The sequence below is a fragment of the Eptatretus burgeri genome, chromosome 1 (genome assembly GCF_056783735.1).
Source record: "Eptatretus burgeri isolate ZD-2024b chromosome 1, Ebu_testis_v1, whole genome shotgun sequence".
Taxonomy (NCBI): Eukaryota; Metazoa; Chordata; class Myxini; order Myxiniformes; family Myxinidae; genus Eptatretus; species Eptatretus burgeri.
In genome coordinates, this window is record NC_140961.1 from 66,098,842 (window position 1) to 66,121,373 (window position 22,532).

General features: G+C 46.7%; 1 protein-coding gene across 7 annotated transcripts in view; it reads left to right on the plus strand.

The window, feature by feature from the left end:
- Window positions 1–22,532, plus strand: part of LMTK1 (lemur tail kinase 1) — a 421,666-nt gene that overhangs the window by 178,324 nt on the left and 220,810 nt on the right. For 4 of the 7 annotated variants that reach the window (XM_085886592.1, XM_085886566.1, XM_085886575.1 and 1 more), the window contains exon 4: window positions 19,165–19,241. In XM_085886592.1, coding sequence (XP_085742718.1) covers window positions 19,165–19,241 — 77 coding nt within the window. Of the gene's footprint in view, window positions 1–18,694; window positions 18,759–19,059; window positions 19,242–22,532 lie in introns of those variants that run through there. The other 3 variants (XM_085886611.1, XM_085886602.1, XM_085886622.1) reach the window with 3 other exon arrangements.

Genomic DNA, 22,532 nt, shown 5'->3' on the forward strand with positions numbered 1-22,532 from the left:
ATAAAAGCTGTCTCTTGAGAAGGTAGCGACACAAACCAGAAGTTTCTACGATGATTCTGTACCAAACCATCAAAAATCGAATGTTTTGGATGTTTGACCTCACTGTGACCTTGACCTTTGACCGATTTTGACCAAAATCTAATCAGCGCTAGCCACCACCCTCCTGAATCACGTGGTGTAATTTGACATTGGTAGCTTCTTCCGTTCTCGAGTTATCATTATTTGGATATTTGACCTCACTGTGACCTTGACCTTTGACCGATTTCGACCAAAATCTAATCAGCACTTGCCATCACCTGCCTGAATCACGTGGTGTAATTTGACATTGGTAGCTCCTTCCGTTCTCGAGTTATCTTTACCAAACCATCAAAAATCGAATATTTGACCTCACTGTGACCTTGACCTTTGAACGATTTTGACCAAAATCTAATCAGCACTAGCCATCACCCTCCTGAATCACTTGGTGTAATTTGACATTGGTAGCTTCTTCCATTCTCGAGTTATCGTGCCTACAAACAAACACACACACACACACACACACACAAACAGAGGACGGAAGTCATCAATATACTTACGAAATCTTTACATTTCGTAAGTAATAAACATGGAAGTAACTCAAATTCCAACTCAGATGGCTGTTTGGGGGGAAGGGGAACTGTTCAGTTCTCCCAGAACTGATACGTGTGTCAAGAGGCAAAGAGAAACACGGGTTACCAGAACGCCACCATAGTCCAACAAGCTTTTAATCCGACCATCGCACACCAGGCCTGTCCACGCATGCGCAGACGCAGCATAGCAATATGTCGCACATCCTCTTCCTCAGACAATTAACACCCTTTTAAACCCTCCCCCAAGAACAATTGTAATCCTAAATTCTCCAGAAATGCCCATGGCTTACGTACTCATGTCATACACAATATGTCAATGAGAGCAATGAACACTTCAGTCTTTGTACATTGCATGCTTGGCCTTTAATTATTTTTATAGCCACAGCAATTGGGTTGTTTTTGTTTTCGATCTCTTTGTGGGTAACACCTCCTGACGGGCTCCTGAACAATGTCGACCTTGGGGCCTTCAATGTCATCCACTGCAATGTTGCTCTCCTCAGGGACCTGTGTGTCACTTCCCTGATGTTCAGGAGCTTCCTCCACTTCTGCTGAAAAAAAATCAACATCGCTGATTTTTGATGACCACGTCGAAGCTCGGTGTCTGATCTGGTCGGCATGTCGCTTGCACTTCTGCTCCATGCCTACGGTTGACACTTCCATAGTGTATGAAACAGGACCCGTTCGCTTGGCGATGTAACCGGGTACCCACTTGTCGCCCGAGCTGTAATTTTGAACTGAAACGTATTGTCCAATTTCAAACTCCTGAATTATCTGCGAATCATGAGATAATTTTTGTGACAGCTATTTCTGCTCAACCATGGTGTTGATGTTGGGTACAACTGTTTATACGTGTGCAGAGTTTCCTGTTCATGAGCATCTCTGCCGATGTTTGTGTCATTGTGGACTGCGGTGTTGTGCGATAACTCGAGAGAAATCGCGACACGCAAGTGTGTTTTTTCTCCGCAACTGCTTGTCAGATTGAGATGAAATTTTCACAATTTGTGCGACTACTCATGGAGCATGTTTGCATGGTATTGCAGCCATGTTAGGAAAATGGGAAAACTTTGGACCTCTATCTTTGAAACCGCATCAAGGAAAAAATTGAAACTTGGCACATAGCAAGTTCTCCTCATGGCATTGACATGTGTTCTAATAGCAAGAATGAGTGTGGTTTTTTTTTTCTTCTTTTTTTGACGTCATAGGTGCCTTCATAATGATATCATAATTGCAGATGTAGAAAGCTACATTAGATCGGAATGAAAATTTTTGGGGGTCATCGAGAGATAAAATGGTCCACAAAAAAAAAAAATTGATGACATCATCGGTGACGTGATTCTGCAGCCATATATATTTTTTATTTTTTATTTCAAAAATCTTCTCCCAAATGGCTGAACAAATCAAGGTGAAACTTTAGACATATGAACGCCTATCCATGAGGAACAAAAACTTCACACATATAATGTCATAGGTCACATAGTTTGGCAGCCATATTGGATTTACCCTAAACCACATAAAAATCTTCTTCTCTCAAATGGCAAGACAGATCGAATGGAAACTTCACACAAATGTTCCCCCAGGCATGCATGTTCAAGGTTAAGGAATAATTGATGTCACATGGTTTGGCAGCCATGTTGGATTTAAGAAAAATATTAAATAATGTTTTCTCTGGAACCGCTTAATTGACATCAAACTTCACAATTGTGATCTCGTAGTGATGGGGAATAAATGTTTTAAATTTCAACTTGATCAGACACATGGCCTGGCAGCAAGGATTAATTATTTAACTTTTTGATCCGTGTTTTTTTTTTGTTTGTTTGTTTAATGAGGCTCACTTGGCTGTGCCTGGATGGGTTTGAGGGTAGAGGAGTAGCATCTGAAATGTGAATCCTATCCAGGTTCCTCCTGATGACTTCGTCTTTGCTTTTTGCTTGTTCGGGTTCCTTCTGATTACTCCAGTGCATGACTGTTCCTATTTGGTCTTCCATTTGATTTGAATTGAATTTATTTTAATCCCATTCTGAATTCATTTGAATAATAATTAAGAAATGTCATGGGTCAGGGTCAGGGTCAGGTATCCCATCAAAGTGGGGTTGCATCAAAGTGGTACATCTTGGTACCCAGTCATCACTGCCAGTAGTTATAAAGTAGCAGCTCTCATTATGTCTCATTAATTGCGTAACACACCAGCACACAAACGCTACACAAAATACCACACCAAACAGGTCCTGGCGAGGGTCTGCAATCTGATTGCTCTTTTTCTTGTTTTATTCACATGATAAAATCTGAATAACCAACTCAATTGCAAGAATGATACCTACTGAGCTATCCTTCCACCCAGATGATATTACTAAAGTATGATATACTGTTATGGGGCTGGGCCTCGGTGGCGAGCACGACCACTAGGGGGAGCAGTAGAGTCTGCTCCACCAAACACACTGGAATTTAGGTCGTGACCCTCGGATAAGTCCGAAGGTACGGGTCCCTTTCAGGACCATGAATCGCCAATAATTAATTTGACTGCGTGGAGTAGGGTTAATTGCCAACTTCAATATACCTAAGTACCCACGCGGCAAAGCTTACCGGGAATTCACACCCTCGCCAGGCCTCGAGCAGAACGAGCCATTACCGTGCTCGAACCGTGCGTAACCCAAGTGGATGGTTACCAAGGCCCGTCGGTCCAAATGTACAACTACGGCACCGGCCTTCCTAATCCCCAATACACACCATAGCAAACCAATGGCAGAAATGACAAATAACGAGCTGGTACATTCAACAAGAGGGGAATTTATTAACAATAGTCGGGGGACGAGGGGAGCACGTAAGGGAAGAGTTATCCGACTAAGCAATGCAAATAATGTACAACAGAAAGCACTCAACAATCCTACTTATAGACGGGACCCACAGACACACACACACGCACACACAAATACCCAGAAAGAGATGGACCTCGACGTCCTTATTGCCCCTCCAGCTCGGAGGGAAGATGAGCTGAGGGAAGAGAATGTGCTGGCTACCTGGCCGCGTTCACACGGCTCGATGTCCGCACCTTCCTGGAGCACCAGTCGCCAAAGGACGGACCAAGGCAGCCAAATCCAGAGGAAGCGAGACAAGGTGATCTCCCGTGATGAGATGGTCGACCGCTATCGCCACGATCCACAATCCTCCAGAACGCACTCTTGTCGACAACCACTCACTGGCTTTGGATGCCAGGTTGGAAATGTCTGAATTGAAATGTCCTTTCCCACAAGAAATGTCTCACACACGATGACATGCTGCTTGGCAAACGTCTCTCTCTCTCTCTCTGTCTCTGTCTCTGTCTCTGTCTCTGTCTCTCTCTCTCTCTTTTTTTTCCGACAACCACACTCTGGCTTTTTAGGAGGGAGGGGCTTCTTCTCCTGGCCACTCGCCTCCTGATTGGTTGGACTCATCGCGCGATTCCCTGGCTGTGTCCCATTGGACAGGCCCACGTTAGGCGGGGCAACTCCCACCCTTCTGGGTAGAGTCCCGATCGGAGGCATTTGTAGCTCCGCGTCCCTCCTCACCTCCGACCACGTGCGTAATGGCAATGGTGTTGAGTGGGGGACGGGGTGGGTGAGACGCCCGCTCCTTGCCGATTGACCAAAGAGGGACGCCATGCCCATGTTAAACTCTGCCCACCGTGGCGTTATGGCGTCAGGATGGAGCGAGGCGAAGGTGTGTTGTTGATATAAGAAAGATCCTAACTAGAAAATAACTCTGCTGCGCAGGTACAATTAATTACCCTTAAACAAAGGGACGGAACTCTAACTTGAAACACATACTTACCGATATAACTGCTCTATAGGACTTGAATGTTGTGTGCTCATGGTTTCTAGATTCGCAACAATGCGTGGTGTCATCTCATTTCATTCTTACTCTCATTTTGTGTAAAAAGGTCCCTTGTCGGCTCATTCATCTTCCTTGAGTACACATGATTGTGACCATGTCGGGTTCTGTTATAACATACGAGGTACCAAGTTATCTTGCACAGTATGGAATTCACATATTCACTTTTGAATGAAATGGAAAGTGAAAGTAACAAGTAAAACCTTATTTTTATGCCATAATGACATTTTAAGTCTATCTTTGTGATGAGACGTTTTGACTGCACGCCAATGTGAATTAATTTTCATAAGCGTAGTGTTGTCACTTTCATAGCTAGAGCACAATGGCTCACAACTATGTGGAAGATCACAACAGCTTTCTCGGATGCCAGACACAATGTACTAATGGAAGAAATTATTTAATTTTTTCTCTGTGATGGACGATTGGCTCCCATCATGCTTCTATTGTCTGACATTGCGACAGGGCAATGAATTTGTGTACACTGTATGTATGTATGTACACTATAGTGTGCCGAATGTATGCAGGACACCATGTATGTTGTGTACTGTAATGGGCTATATGTATGTATGTATGTACACTGTAGTGGGCCATTGGGATATTTGATTCTTCCCCTTCACTGCCAAACTCTGGAACTCTTTCCCTTCTCATTTCTTTTCAAACACTTATGACCTTCCCCTTTTCAAAAAGCAGGTTTTTCACTTCCTCAAAAACTCTTACACTATTCTCTCTATCTTCACTTTTCTGTCGATACAGTTCTTTTATTTAAAGCCTGGCCTCGATGAAGACTATATAGTCTATGACTGGAGCCTTCAATATATATTTTTTAAATACATGCTTTCATTTTGTTTGATTAATCTTCAATACACTTGGTTGTTTTAGAGAAATCGTTTTGCTCGTTCTCTTTAATTAGATGTGATGTACTGTGTCTTTGGTGCAAAAGTGCATTCATAGCACCTGCACCTGTCGTGAGGCTGAAATGAGCAGCGAAGGTTTATTGAAACTCCCATTCATTGTGTACATTTTGTCATTCTGATATTTTCTGGGCTACTAATTATGAAGGTAGTTTAGCTTGATGCAGTAATGTAATACATGTTTGAGGTGACAAACAAGTTGTCTTGCATAAAGCTATATGTTTTGCTTAAAAAGAGAAAATAATAAACGCAAGTACATTCACTCATTCATTTGCAGCATGCAGCCACTGCATGGATGCGTCATTTCTGGGATTGCGGCTATGTCACTGGGGAAACTGTCATTTGGTGGTTAAAGGAGGAATGTCGAAAACAAGTAGATGATGTAGAGATGTGTAAATTGGGCAGAGGCATCTGCAGATGAGGATGTTGAATCAAATAGAAGGTTTATCACTTTGACCGAAGAAACAGCTTTTCTCATTTATATTTCTGTCATCGAACTTCCAAGTATTTATTTGTGCATATATCCAATCTTGTAATTATTTTGCCCAAATGACCCCAATACTATCGAGTACTCGCTCAAAACCAAAAGCATACCGAACCCATGCGATGGTCGTTCGTGCTTTCAACCCCTTAACCGCCAACTATATTTGCCCAATTATGTTCAACAGAGCAATAATTACGACACAATTTTCCATTGTTAAAAATTGCATGAGTAATAATCATTATCTTAAAGTCGTTAATTCTTTCTAATGAATGAATTTTAAAAGAGTTGCTGAATAAAGCAAATCAGTTGAATAATTTCAGGATCATTTAAAATGGACAAGGACTTTTGTAAAAATTATCCTTTTTAGAGTATTCCTCTGCTACAGCGACCTACAAACTTGGCCCAATGATGTGATAGAGCCTTGATGTCATCATACTCACTTCAAAAATGTAGTCAAGCTCCCTCCTGGTTAAACTCTCAAAATTCAGGCTTCCTGCACACTTCCATTCTTTTGTACCTCTTTTCTCCCATTTGTCACACTGCCCAGTCCAGAGATGGTTCAACCACAGTGTTTCCTCCAGGGCTACACCACCATGTCTTTATTATTATTTTTTCCCTAAGGGTTTGTGCTCACGGAATAGCTGAATGACAAAGGAGAGCAAGTTCACAAACTACCAAAGGGCAACAATTGGGGATGCCTCTTCACAGTGGTTGTACCCCACAATGCAAGTCAAGGGCCGAATATTTCCCACTCCACTCTACTGCCTGGATTTGTCAGGGCAGCACAGCCACAGTTAGGGTGCCGATGGGTCCCCATTGACCGGCCCACTCCCTCTTGTGTCTCTAACTCTCGCATGGCACTGGCTTCATGAAGGTGGGGGTACACCATTTTGGATATTGGGGGGTCACCTGGTCGCTCCTGGGAGATTGATCTGCTATTTTTGTGCCGTGAGCCTTTCGAGAGAACAACACCAACAACAACATACAACAACAAAAACTACCAAAGGGTATCGGCGAGATTGATATATACACAAGGAAGAAAGGAAAAATATTAAAAAATAGAACTGTCACTTAATAACTGCAGGCAGTTATGACCAGTACCAAGACGTCCCGCTTTGATACAACCTCGCTTTGATACAACCCCAGGGAGAGTTCTTATGTTCGGGCGGGGGTGGGGGGGGTAGAGCTATACACTGCCTCCCGCTTTAATACAGCTCTGCTTTGATACAATCCCGCTTTGATCAGACACATGTGACCCATGACATCCTCTTTATAAAACTGAATTCCGAATGGGATTTTAAAAAATTCAACCAGATTCGAGAAAGGAAGAGGTCTCTGAAAGCAGGATGGTGGTGAAGCGATCTAACTGGCTTCAGGAAGAGACAGAAGCACTATTGGAGGCTTTTCTCAAGCACAGGAGAGACAATACATTGTATCGTTGAACAGTGCCTTCAGAAAGTATTCACACCCCTGGACTTTTGTCACATTTTGTTGTGTTTGAGCCTGAATTTAAAATGGATTGAATTAAAAAAAATTCACTGATCTACATAAAATAACCCATAATGACATCATGAAAACGGGTTTTTCGAATGTTTTTTTTACAAATCCATTAATTTTGAGACCTGGGAGTAATAATCTTCCTTGAAGCTATGTTTTTATATTTATTTGTGCATATATCCAATCTTGTAATTAGTTTGCTCAAATGACCCCAATACTACTGAGTACTCACTTAAAACCAAAAGCATACCTAGCCCATGCCATGGAAGTTCGTGCTTTCAACCCCTTAACCGCCAACTATATTTGCCCAATTATGTTCAACACAGCAACAATTACAAAACAATTATATCCAGGTCGCAGAGTAAAATATTAAATTGCATATACCTCTTGCAAGACCAACTGGTTCCACCTTCTGAAACCCAAATATGGAGATAACAACCAATGACACTTACACACACACATGTTCAGACACTTCACTTTTTATCAGTATATGCAATACTGGCACCCGATATACTATAATTTCTCTTGTGGCCCCGAAACCAAACAAGGAATAGAGGGTTCAGAGAACATATTACCCTGCACAGCGTTCAGGTATATACAGGAGGTCCTTTCCTTTTGTGAAGGTTATGTTTGTGAACATCCTCTGAACAGCAAATCTGCAAACCTAGAGGGAAAGAGGGAAAATATGGTTTGGACTTCAACTTTAAAATTTGACCAAACTGTACCCTTAATTAGCATGTATGTGCATTGTTTTTGTGCTATTTATTTTCATTAATGAAAGAGTTATTAAGAACGTAACATAATGTATTATTATTATTTCATACTGTATGCAGCCTGGTGCTGCCGGTTGAATCATTGCTGGGAGCACAGCTGTGCAGCTGGTGCAGTGCCCCGTTTCCAGTCAGCTGGTACTTATTTGAGGGAAGTGCCATCACTTCCCAGGGCACTCTGGGTACCAGTGATGCCACAACAATGGTGTCGCCTTTCTAACTCCACTCAGTGGGGGCATTTCCTCAGGAGGAATTTCCTCCTCACCATGGATGCCAGCCTATGGGGATCGTCCGTGCTCTTATCCTTTACAATTCTGAACCTCAAGCAAGGAAGCAGCATGTGCCATGTCTTTTTTTAAAGTCTTTGTTTTGACTCGGCCATGGTTTGAACCTCCCACCTCCTTGACTCGGTGCGGACTCTCTAATCATTACATCACTGACACTCCACCCATATTGAGTCGTTAAGCTCCCAAAATTATATTACCATCAATTTTCCGACTAATGACTGAACTTCTGTTTTTTTTGTAGTGGAGATGATGTCTCCGTACCATGCTGGATCGTTCTGTCTCTGGAATGAAACAATAGAACAAGACCTCATTACGGTCACAATATTTTTCAAGAAATCATCTTCCTCCCTCTAGTGGTGTTCCAATGGCCACAAGAGTTGTCTTTTGATCAACCATGAGTTCCTTTGATACTCATTTTCCACTAGTCTTGAATTTCAAGAGTTATGAATGATTCTTTCCACAGTTCCAACAATTACATTTGATTCTGTTGTAATTTCAAATTCTGTTGTAAAATTACAATTCTCCAAAATTACCTGTTCAACACGTTGAATTTCCTTGAGTTGCAGCAGTTAACGACTCAAAATTGTTAACTGATTCACAGCCATTTTTGAGCTCACTGCATCATTTAAACACAATGAACTACATGAGAGTGAAGTAGCACCAAACTGCACAATCTCCTTTGAATCTCAGCTGGTGTAATATTCTGCTTCCCAATTAACTTTATGATAACTCTGTTCCAGTACAGCACATGTGACTATATCGAAAGCCATCTTTTTTCCACAAACTTTTCCCCCCAGTTTAATGTCTCTTCCTCTAAACCATTGCTCAAGGTAGACAAGATCATTGTACAAAATTTCAGCTTTGAACTATCGTTTTTATATTGTTGTGGTTACCAGATTCGCAAACCACCATTCAGGTCCCTTAGGTGAGGTATCTCGGTAAGTACATGTGTAGTTAGGCCCGAACCCGTTGTCTAGTGGGAATACATGTCATTTATGCGAGCTGCGACTCTTCAGGATAGCCGTTTTTCTTTTACTATCTTTATTTTGGACCAACCGCCATGATCACAACCACAACATCAACCACCGACCACAACCACCGCTTCACCACAACCGCCACGACCTTCACGCACACCTCACAACCGTAGCATCGCCACCGTTCTTGCCCTGCTGTGGGTACCGGTGTTGGACTCATGCAGAACGCGCGTCGAACAGCGTGTACAAAATCACGGATTTTGTGCTTCAAAAACGGATCAAAAACGACACACGCCCACTTTTTGCCGTCCAATCGGTGAGCGAGGGGCGATTTGGCCCCGCCTCCAGAACGATCGATATATGCAAATTTGTGGATCAAAAAGCCTTCACGCCCACTTTTTCTCGGGCCAATGGGGAGCGAGGTGAAAGGTCAAAGGGAGGGGGTCAAAGGCGAAGTTACGGGGGGATAAAAGGACGGTGTTCGTCAGTCAGAGTTGCAAGAGAGTCGCAAAGGAGAGTCAGCAAGAACAGGTCGGAGAGTCAAGAAGAGGAGAGTCGGAAGCAGAGGGTCAAGACTTCGCGGGCGGTGGAGCTGCTCGTCGTGTGCGTTGGAGTCGGAACGGAGGGGACGGAGCTGTGGAAAGGCGGCGACACCAGACGAGGGGGTGCTCGCGTCGTGCAGGAAGCTGCACCCGAGGGAGGCCGACAGCGCGACCTGGCCGAGGTGGAGACGCTCGTCGCACATAATAAAGATCCTCTATACCCCGAGCATCAGCAACCCCCTCCTGTTTCCCCCGCGCTGAGATAGTGCGACCAAGGGGGCCCGTTCCCACCCCCTGCCAGGCACTGTCCACGAGGCCCGCGGAGAGAGGCGCCATCGCCGCTCCGCGTCTCATCACCAGACGGGTAGGCCCGACCCGGTCTCGGCCCCAGGCCTACCTCATTCTTGGGGGATTTCTTTTCCTTGGTTTTGGGTATGTGTTGTCGGCGCCGTCTGTGAAGTAGAATTGTATAAGTGTTGCCGTGTGCTCGGTAGTCGGTATTAGCTCTGCACTGTGTTTTCACTTTTATGTTTGCTTTTTGTGTAAATGGAATTGTGTTTTCTTTTTTTTTGTGTGCATTTGGTGGAATTGTGTTTGTGTGCTTTCCGTTCGTCGCGAATAAATGTGCTTTATTGTTGAACTGTTCTCCCGCTTCGCTTCGTCTTTTCCCCCATTGAATCCCCATCTTACTTCACGTAAAGGGTTGGTAGTGGGCTGAATACGCCCGATAATTAATCGAACCGTCGAGGTCGACGATAACACCGCTCGGTTATTCTGATAGTACGGAACGGGTCGCTTAAGTGGCCCGTGTCCGAAGTCGACCTGCGGCGAGGTGCGATCGCCCGGTCTACCCTCCGCGTGGGTACTTAGGTAGGTCGAATTTGGCGAGCAACCCTATCCCACGCGGGGGCTGATTGGCTCGATCGCGGTGTGACCGAAAGGTCCACCCGTGACTGGTTCCCGGCGTTAGTCCGAGAGGGTCACGACTGGATTGTCCGTCCGGTGGGCGACGTGCCGCGATTCGAGTTACGTGGCCGTTCGCACGCCGGCGGGCGCGAAATCCGCAACACTGGTGTCAGGTCGTGCGATACAAATTCATCGCCCTCCTCTCGGCACTGGTATCGGAGAACAGGAAAACGGGCTCTCCTGTCTCCGGCTAAATTCACGGGAATCGGTCCAGGGGTGAGAGAAGCGACCCCCGATTCCCTCCAAATTACGAGCGAGCGAAATTAACCCTTCACGAGAAGCAAGATGGCGTCTCAAGGCGAGCGGGAGCCGGGGGTATTAGAAATGTATATGTGTAATAATGTAGAGTCCATGGTCCAGGATGGAATCCCCGAGCAGGAAATGTTGATTGTGCAGGAACACGGACTCGCCCAACTGAACCCAGGGCCCGAGGTGGGTGCGGCAGCGGCCGCGGTGTATGACACCTCCCCCCCCCTCTCCACCAAGACCCTTCCCCAACCCCTGCCGAAACGGTTCACTCAAGCGCACCCGACATGGCCCAGCTATTCACCATGCTGGCACGAATGAATGCGGCAATGACAAATGAAATAAAAAACGAAATGAAAGACATGAACAAACAAATAAACGAAAAGATGGATACATTCACAAACGAAATAAAACGCATGAAAACTAAAATGGAAACGAACATGAAGGAAGAAACGAGAAAGCTACGGGGTGAGACGCAGAACATGGGCCGATGCCTGCAGGCGGGCATGAAGGCCGTGACCAGGGAGCTGGGAATGGCGACTCCACGTGTGGAAGCAAACGAGCTGGAAGGGGGTGCAACGGCTGACAGGCCCGCGGTGGAGGCGGGTAAGGAAAAAGTAATTCGGGAGACAAGAGACGAGGTGAAAGTAATTGCGAGGGAGAGAAAAGAACAATTAATACGGAGAGCAAGGATGAGGTACGCGGAGATCGTGAAAGAGCAAGGAGTGAAAAACAGGGAAGGACGGGAGCGACTTAAAGAGAAAGCAAGGTTGACCTACATAAAGATAAGGGAAAGACGCCAGAAAGAAGCAGAGACCAATAAACACGATGAAGACGGGGTAAGTGACGCACACACACACACGGAGGTAGTGGAGGATAATGGGGGTGAGCTCGCGGAGCGTGCAGAGACCCAGTGCGAGCACCTGGATGGCCTCCTCCAGGAACAAGGGGAGGGAGTATGCCCCCTTGAGGCGAGTCACGACCAGGTGAGTTCGGTCGTGTTTTGCGAGGTTGAGGGGACGGGTGCTGTGGACGGGTGCACGGAGAGCTTGGGGGGTATAGAGGCCCCGGAGACCCTTGTGGGGACACGAATCCCCAGTGTGGTTGTCCCTGTGTGTGTGGTGCAAGGTGTAAGTGCCCCCGCGTGTATGAGTGAGGCACGGTGTGTGGATGAGGCACCGCGGTTGAGTGCCCCCGCGTGTGTGGATGAGGCACGGTGTGAGAGTAGTGAGGCACGCGTGAGTGAACGGCCGTGTGCAAGGTCGCTGTGTGCAAGGGAGACCGTGTGTGTGAGAGAGCGGTATGTGAGGGAGATGTCGGTTGGCATGCGGGAGCACGCAGCCGCGTCTCCCGGTGTGAATGTGATTGAGTGGACTGTGTGCGTCGTAACACGCAGGTGTGCGTGGGTTGAATGGCGACGACGAAGGCGACATGAGAGGAGAGAAAGCCGAGTAGCGGCTGTAGTTGTTTCTGGGACCGTGCCGGGTTCACCCAGCAGTGAGCACGCGGTTCGTGCTGTGCAACGCACGAGACCGCCACGTGCTCGCTTGCGAGAGTGAAGTCCCGGTCCGGAAACGCACGCGGTGGATTTGCCGATCCCGCGGACGGACAAAGTTTAGGCAGGTAAATGGATTTGGACCGGATGGGTTCTCCACGCGATCGTGTGTGTTGAGCTCCAACGGGCAAAGCACATGTGTTCGCGTGGGAAACCCCTCGAGACGTGGGGCTTGTTTTTTTTTATGCGCACGGTGACGTCATGGCTGCACGTGGGGTTGGAATCCGGCAGGAGGGGTATCTCTGCCGGATGGTCCCGTCCAAGGAGGGACGAGGAACACGTGCAGCTGCATGACGTCACGGGCAGGTGCAAAGTGCGCGAGCTCTGAGTTGCCGCGCAGGTGCTGCGCATGGGAAAAAAAAAAAGCAGGCCTCACTTTCGGGTGTACAGGATTCCTGGGCAAGGGGTGAAAGACCCCCCTTACCTGGGCACAGGATGGAAACTAGTTAGGGGGAAGGGTTAGCTTAGTTAGACCGACTTCATGGGGCAGGGGTAAGTCCTCATGGAGTCCGTGGAATGGATTAGTTAGAGGGATTGTAGCCAGATTTAGGTTGGGAAATAAAATGAATTTTTGAGTTAGGAGACAGAGACAGACTGGTGAGTGTGTAGAGGGGACGTAGTTTAGCTACGTAGGTTAAAAGGGAACGTGCTACTAGTTTAAGGGACGACGTGGGAGCACGAGTTAGTTAGGGGAGGTAGTTAGGAGGATGGCAGAGTTCGGTGGTGTGTGTGTTGAAGAGTTGGTGAGTTGTGAGGTGAGTACTTGTTGAGTGAGTGAGGCCAGCGGGTCTGTGTGAGTGGAGCGAATGGGGAATGCATGGTGCGATGAGTGATTGGGGGGAGGAGTGACTCCCGCCCAAGGGACCCCGGGGTCAGTGTAGAGTGAGTTAGCTGGGTTAGTCAAATTGAAAAATGGAGGTCGTTTTGTTGTTAGTGGGAAAGTAGGCTCGAGACCCATTTGGAGGGGTGCAGGAGCCCTGTTGACGGGCTTGGGAGCGTGGCTGCGAAAGGTGAGTATCGCTGAGTGGGTACCCCGGGCACCAGGCTAGTCGGCCGTGGTAGGCCATGGGCCCATGGGGGGCCGGGATAGAGTAGTGGGCACGGGTGCGCCTGCTTGGTGCGGGGGCCCGGGGCGCCATTAGCCGCGTGGGCAGTGTTGTGGGCACGGGTGACCCTCGGAAAGGGGCCCGGGAGGCCGGCCTGCCACGTGTGCATTTCAGGGGAGGTGCCATGGGGGGCACTCCCCAGTGTTAGGGAGCTGGTAGGCTCGGAGGCAGTGTAGTGCCCGGGGGTGCCATAGCGGGAGATTCGGCAGAGGGTCGTGCCTGCCAAAGGGAGCCACGTGTCCCAGCCAGGAGACCGTGTGAGGGCACGGAGAGAAAATTGGGGGGCGAGGCCCGAAATTGTGAGGACACCAACACAGGCGACGGGAATCTGGGTTGTTAGAACCAATAGTTTAAGCGAGAGGCGCTTGTTGAAAGCCCCGGGGTAGTTTAACAGTTAAATGGTTAGGGTAGATTAGGAGATGTACCCCTCCGCACCATCCATCCCCTCGCTGTCGTTGTGGGCCGCTGGACCCACTTGGTGTTAAGATCGCCGAACTCTGGGGAGGCCATTCTGAGGCTTGAGTTGGGCCTCGACACAGGACGTTAGCTCTCCCTTATTCCCCTCCGGGAAGGGAATGTAGGGGTTGGGAGTAGGCTAGGTGACAGGATAGGTTAGCCGAACAAGGACGATAAAGGGGGTTAGGGGACGATTTATAGTGGGGAAGTAAGAAAAAAAAAAAAAACAACAAAAAAATAAGTTGGGGCTAAATTGGGGTTTGACAAATTAAGGGAGTGGGTATGTACAGTGACAGGCAAAGGCGATAGGTTGGGAGGGAGACAGGTAGGTAGGTCCGAGCCCGCCTTCCAAGTGGCCAGCACCACCGCACTCCCTCCACCAACTTCCACTGACGGCAAAAGCTGGCCAGCTTCATCTGCTGGCTGTGTGCTGCGAGGCCTGTGCCGGCTGGATCGTCTGCAGCTGCTGTGCTGCAAGGCCTGTGCCGGCCCACTTCATCTGCCGGCTGGCTGTTTTTTCTTCAAGGCCTGTGCCGGCCAGTTCATCTGCCGGCTGTGTTTGCCTGCAGCGGCCTTATTCTGCGGGCTGAGTTTGCCTGCTCACCTTTGCCATGCCATGCCCACTGCCCATGTTCACCAGCCCCGTTCAATTTTGCTTTGCCCCCCCCTGTTCATTTCCATGTGCGCCAGGATCAAGGCAACAGTTTGCAAGCTGCGAGAACTGCCCTGTTGGCAGCTACAACACGGGCCTGCAGTGGCAGCCCGTGCACCGTGTTTTGCGTCCATCCATTCATTCGTTGTGCTCATTGCGTGTGCCACTTGAGCTGGCACGGAGACTACGTTTGTGCAGCCCATGCACCGTTGTGATTCACTGCATTCAGTTCAAACCGTTCATGCATCCATTCGTTGTGCTCATTGCGTGTGCCACTTGAGCTGGCACGGAGACTGCGTTTGTGCAGCCCATGCACCGTTGTGGTTCACTGCGTTCAGTTCAAAAGGGAAGGCCTTGGACTGCGTGTGAGCAGCCAGCCACGTTCCCTGTCACCTGCATTGTTTTGAGCCAGAGACTGCATGCGAGCAGCCTGGCTCCCTGCTGACTGCTTTTCTTTTGCAGAGTTCAATGATCCTGGGCCATGGTTTAGTGTAAAATTTGTAAGTTAAGGTTAAGATGTACTGTAAATATGAGTGCGCCCCCGGCATGTATGTCTTAGCGCCGGCAATTTTATTTAAGTCGTCCGTGTGAGTGAGTTTGTTTAGGTAGTTACGCAGCCCTCAGGTTATTTATTTTGGGGACACGAATACCATGAATGTCGCACTCAGGGATCCGTAGGTAAAATGTACTAGGGGAAAACTACACATGATGGCACACGAAAATTTGACGACTCGGGACGAGTCTGTAAAAAGGGAAGGGGGTAGTGTTGTGGTTACCAGATTCGCAAACCACCATTCAGGTCCCTTAGGTGAGGTATCTCGGTAAGTACATGTGTAGTTAGGCCCGAACCCGTTGTCTAGTGGGAATACATGTCATTTATGCGAGCTGCGACTCTTCAGGATAGCCGTTTTTCTTTTACTATCTTTATTTTGGACCAACCGCCATGATCACAACCACAACATCAACCACCGACCACAACCACCGCTTCACCACAACCGCCACGACCTTCACGCACACCTCACAACCGTAGCATCGCCACCGTTCTTGCCCTGCTGTGGGTACCGGTGTTGGACTCATGCAGAACGCGCGTCGAACAGCGTGTACAAAATCACGGATTTTGTGCTTCAAAAACGGATCAAAAACGACACACGCCCACTTTTTGCCGTCCAATCGGTGAGCGAGGGGCGATTTGGCCCCGCCTCCAGAACGATCGATATATGCAAATTTGTGGATCAAAAAGCCTTCACGCCCACTTTTTCTCGGGCCAATGGGGAGCGAGGTGAAAGGTCAAAGGGAGGGGGTCAAAGGCGAAGTTACGGGGGGATAAAAGGACGGTGTTCGTCAGTCAGAGTTGCAAGAGAGTCGCAAAGGAGAGTCAGCAAGAACAGGTCGGAGAGTCAAGAAGAGGAGAGTCGGAAGCAGAGGGTCAAGACTTCGCGGGCGGTGGAGCTGCTCGTCGTGTGCGTTGGAGTCGGAACGGAGGGGACGGAGCTGTGGAAAGGCGGCGACACCAGACGAGGGGGTGCTCGCGTCGTGCAGGAAGCTGCACCCGAGGGAGGCCGACAGCGCGACCTGGCCGAGGTGGAGACGCTCGTCGCACATAATAAAGATCCTCTATACCCCGAGCATCAGCAACCCCCTCCTGTTTCCCCCCGCGCTGAGATAGTGCGACCAAGGGGGCCCCGTTCCCACCCCCTGCCAGGCACTGTCCACGAGGCCCGCGGAGAGAGGCGCCATCGCCGCTCCGCGTCTCATCACCAGACGGGTAGGCCCGACCCGGTCTCGGCCCCAGGCCTACCTCATTCTTGGGGGATTTCTTTTCTTTTGCTTTGGGAATATGTGTTGTCGGCGCCGTCTGTGAAGTAGAATTGTATAAGTGTTGCCGTGTGCTCGGTAGTCGGTATTAGCTCTGCACTGTGTTTTCACTTTTATGTTTGCTTTTTGTGTAAATGGAATTGTGTTTTCTTTTTTTTTGTGTGCATTTGGTGGAATTGTGTTTGTGTGCTTTCCGTTCGTCGCGAATAAATGTGCTTTATTGTTGAACTGTTCTCCCGCTTCGCTTCGTCTTTTCCCCCATTGAATCCCCATCTTACTTCACGTAAAGGGTTGGTAGTGGGCTGAATACGCCCGATAATTAATCGAACCGTCGAGGTCGACGATAACACCGCTCGGTTATTCTGATAGTACGGAACGGGTCGCTTAAGTGGCCCGTGTCCGAAGTCGACCTGCGGCGAGGTGCGATCGCCCGGTCTACCCTCCGCGTGGGTACTTAGGTAGGTCGAATTTGGCGAGCAACCCTATCCCACGCGGGGGCTGATTGGCTCGATCGCGGTGTGACCGAAAGGTCCACCCGTGACTGGTTCCCGGCGTTAGTCCGAGAGGGTCACGACTGGATTGTCCGTCCGGTGGGCGACGTGCCGCGATTCGAGTTACGTGGCCGTTCGCACGCCGGCGGGCGCGAAATCCGCAACAATATATTCCACAATAACTTGTCTCCAGCAAACTTGAACAACTCTTGGAGTATTAGGTGAAGGATTTGTTTGATTGATATGACACAAGGTTTTTTTTTTTTTATACGCCTGCTCAATATTTATTGTCTTTCCTTGAAAAAGAAGAAAGATAAGCAAAACAAATAGCTTCTGAGATTACCTGTCTATCCATTGCATAATGTGGTTAAAAGAAATATTTTCGGATGTCTACATATTACATATCCAACAGTGGCAGAAATTTTAAGTCGCTCTTCCTCTCCCTCCTTCCCAGCCTCCCCCACACCCACTCAGACACTCCCACCCACCTCCTTTCCTGTACTTGACCGATACAATTCGCTTCCTTCCTTTCCTCTTGTCTTGTCCCAAAGCTCCCCCCCCCTCCTCCCCACTCTCCTTTTCACCCCTGAGTCTCCTCTTTTGGTCTGAAAGGATAGCCTAAAGATATGCACCATCGCCTCTGAGCTGTCTAACCTGGGTTCGAATCTTGACAGTTCTAGACTGTAATCCTAGTATTTATCATGCGGTGTGATTCAACAATGTGTGTGGATGGACAGATAACTGGGCATCCCGTCTGCCTGCATTAGATGGTGGACGTTACAGATCCCACAGTGCCCGTTGTGAAGAGCTGCTGAGATGTCCCCAGCACCCTGGATAAATTCCAAATTCTGCCTGGAGTTTGGGTAGCAAGTGGTCTAGTTTTATTGGAGGTGCCTTGACACCAGGTTACACTGTGCTATCTCGGTGTGGATGCTGTCTGGACAGTAGCTTCTTCACCATAAAGAAGTTGACCAGGTAGCTTGAATTTTTCATGTGAAAGGCATTATTCGGATACCAAGGCCAACCAATTCTAATTCTCTTCCTCTTTCTTCATTTTCAAATTTGTTTTCTTATTTGATCTCCTTAACCACTGCACCTCATACCCTGGCTGTGTATATAATGTCTAGATGGTCCTTTAAGTTTACCTGTATGCTTTTTGCAAGCTGTGGTCATGATATTAGTACTACATTGTATTGATTTCACTGTGATTAACTCAATAGCACATGTAAAGTGGTGAAAGACCTAGGTTTTGTGCCTTCCAAGCATGTTGATTTATCAGGTTGTTACATAGTTTGTTTGATTGTGGTAACCGTCGACTTGTTTGATTGTAGCAACCATAACTGCTCAAGAGTCTCCCAGTTCCATGCCTGGGGGGTAGGGGGAGGGGTGGAGGAGGGGGCTTGGGGGGAGTTGGGGGCGGACGTGCGCACGCTCACTGGCCGGCACACCCAATGAACTTTCCTGTTTGTGTTCACACTGTACATACCCAACTTACCCCCATGTCTTGCTTCAGCTTGTTCTCAAAGATGTACATGTGAGAGCCTTTATTGTTTTTATTTCATACATATACTCATTTATATCTCTCCTTTGTTACAAAGTGTATGCTTGACACTCTATTCACTCCACATCTGGAATTTTAATTCCTTTTCTTTTTTTGTTTTCAAAATTGACCATTCGTACATAAATCCTTCACCTCTCACCTCTCACCTCTCGATATCTATTCTCACCTCTGTTGTACTCGAATTTCATCTGGACCTTTCATGGCTTTTTTTTTTCATCATTCCAACATTATCCCTCACCCATTGTTCCTTCTACTACTCTGTCTGTCTGGATAGTCTGTCATCCTCCCACATGCAGATAGAAAGCATTGGAGACAAGCAGCGAGAAGCAAGGAGTGTTCTTCATGTAACCACGTGCGCTCCTCATGCCAACCTGTGCAGACACGTCGCGGAGTGGTGGAGTTGTCCGTCAGAGTCTCAGCTATGTCCAGGAGATTGGTCGAGGCTGGTTTGGCAAGGTAACCCCCAGCCCACACCATCTCCCACGTGCAATCATCCTGCCATTCATTTTCTATCGAAGTCAGATATTCTAGATGGGCAAGAGTTAGAAATTTTTGGATATCTAAAATGTGTGTGAAATGTTTGGGTTGGCCTGATTGGTGTTGAGCACCTACTCTTAATTCAGAGGTTCAAATTGCATATACTGTGCTGTACTCTTGTCCATTGGCTCCTAATGTCCTTTGAATTCATGTAAAAATCGATTCAAGTCTCATAATGTCCTTGTCCTATGTCGCCATCAGCCTGAGTGCCGAGACTAAATAATTTTTTTTTTTAGTGTGACATTTTAATTATTATTTCGAATGCTATAAAGCCTTTCCCACCATCTTATTTTTACTGTACAAGGGAGGAATCAAACAGAGGTAGCAGACCATCTGGTTTTGTATGCATTTGTGTCACCTGGATACTATTGAATACTTACTACGATGCAATAACTATGGGATGAGAATTTGAAGGTAGCACTGTGTTATTTAGGAGTACTAAACTTTATAAATGATCTGTTACTTTGATGAGATTGTTCAGAATTACCATATTGCCTGAAATATTTTTTATTCATAAAAACGATTTTTCTCAGTTCAGAGACACCTATATCAGGGTATCTCATTCATTTGGATGACATTTGTGCCACGATGCACTTTATAAACCAGAGGGTGTTATTGTATTGTTGATTTTGGTAAATTACAGCCTACACACAACATCTCTGCTATTTTAGGTACATTGTGGTTGACGCTGGTGCGGAGTATGCAAGCTCGTTCATGATATTTTCAAATGTTTGCTTTATCATGAAAATGTTTCTTCCAATCATTTAACAATCACTTTTTTAAGACTGAAATATTGTATATTGGAGAGTCATTTAAACTGTAACTTCCCAGCAAAGATGAGTGAAAATTTTGTTTGTTTGATGGATTTGCAAATTCTTTTTGGACTCTCAGAGGTTTTACCCGTGGGAATACGGAGATTGTTTTGAGTAATGTACACTTGTAGTGCAACTCGGTGAGGAAGTGAGGAAAGTATAAAAGAAAGTACAAAAGAGGAAAGAAGTTTTGTCCACAGAGTGAGGAAAGAAAGTACAAAATGATAGTGTTGGGGTTATTGGGAAACGGGGAAAACGGAAAGTGAAGAGCTGCAAGAGCATGAGCGTTTCTTATTCAGACACCCCAGGATAGCACAGTTGGCACTTGTACATTTGAACTCCTGCTGAATACTTCATCAATTTATTATAACTGTGCACCTAAAAAGCTGCCTGTGAAAAATAAAACGTCATGAGGTAAGAATATTGTGAATGCATTATATCTTGCCCTTCTGTTGGTTAATGCATAAGGAATTTTGAGGATTATGAAGAGGAGAACAAGGATTATGGAATAATGCAAATGGGATATCAAGCATGTTGATTGAAGCAAAAAATTGAGGGCGAGTAAAATAGGAAATAACGACAATGGCAAAAAGTGTATACCTCAGCCAGGCTGAACAGTTTCCATTTGTAGCCCACTGGTAGGCCAGATCTGGATCCAGACCTTAACCATAATCTAATCGGCAACTTATTCACCAAGTTTTGTCTGAATCCAAGCCTGGTATTGCCTTAATGGTTTCAGTGGCTGGCTTAAGATCTTAGCGTCTTGAGTTTGAGCCCCTGTTTTTAACCATTAAATAACACCAGGTAGGTTGACTCAGCCGGTCTTCCTTCCAAGGTCGGCAAGTACAAGCTTACTGGAAATGGGGCACTGCATCAGTGGCACAGCCACACTCCCAGCAGTGATGCAACCCACTCCCCACAATGATTCAACCAGCAGCTACAGACTGCATGCGGAATAATAAAAAAGTCTGAATCCATCTATAACTGTTTGCGATATCGTTTTTGGTGCTATCAGTGGTGAAGAATCACTTCAAAAAAAAATTGAAAATGATCGGATCATCTGGATAGATCTTCACCAAAATCGAAGCATTTGGTCCTTCTCACACAGCCAACCTGTCTACCAAGTTCTGTCCGAATTCATTGATAACTGTGAGATATTGTGCAATATATCATTTTGGCCCTATCTCTCAATGGTGAAGAATGACTTTAAAATGCTTGTGTCTGGGTCCGGATCTTCACCAAAATCTAATCATTTCGTCCTTGTCATGCACCTAATCTGTCCACCAAGTTTTGTCTGAATCCATCCATAACGTTTTGAGATATCCTGCTCGGAGACAGAGAGGCAAACAGACAGACAGGGGTGAAAACATAACCCCTGTTCACCTTCTGTGGCAGAGGTAATCAAGAGCGATTGAAGAGGGGGAAAAATAATCAAAACGAGATATAATACAAAGAAAATAGAAGATGATGAGGTTTAAACACCACATAACACACCGCACAAAACAAGTCCTGGTGAGGGTCTGCCATCTCCGATTGCTCTTTTTCTTGTTTTCTTTGGAAAAGCAAGGCTCATGGAAGACAAAAGTAAAGTTGGACAAACATCAAGAGAATGAATAGGATAAGGGTTTGAGGCAGTGAGGAAACATGAAATTAGTAAGTAAGAGGGTTGCGTTAAGAAAGGGTAATGAGTGTAATCCAAGTCAAGGGACATAATTGTGGATGACAAACAGTGATGGACCACTGCTTGTTTGAAATTCTGAAGTGAAGAGTGAGACAGAACAGCCTCGAGAATGTGGATATGCAGACGGGAGAAGCGAGGAATAAAAGAGCTGATGTGTGCAGACAGCCTGGATTTTGGAAGTTTAACTGGGATTGGTTACTGGAGGAACGCATCAATCATGGAATAATCAGGGAGGGGCTCGATATATAGATATATAGATATATATATATATATATATATATATATATATATATATATATATATTGGTGAATAGGCAGTTAAAAAAACACAACCAGAGATCACCGACCAACCTGTGATGTGAAAGCAACAGATCTTGTGCTTCAGCCTTTTTACAGGAGGTTCCAATAATTTTTAGATCTTCAAAATCCATTATATCGTTGGAGTGACATATGTGATGCTGGAGCACCAGCACATAATGAATAGCAGTAACCCAATGAGCTACGGACAAAGGCTCTTCAGTAGTACGAGCAAATTACTCTTGGGGTGATTGCGTCACGCCCCCCCCTTCCCCACCCCCAGCCAGCGATGCACACACAATTACATTTTTACTGTGAGAAAACTCACACATGCAATTCTGACAAATCGACAAAAAAGCCTCAGCCACCACCCCCTTCCCAACTGTGTTTGCTCTTCAAGTCCTTACCGTTCCCCTCCCAA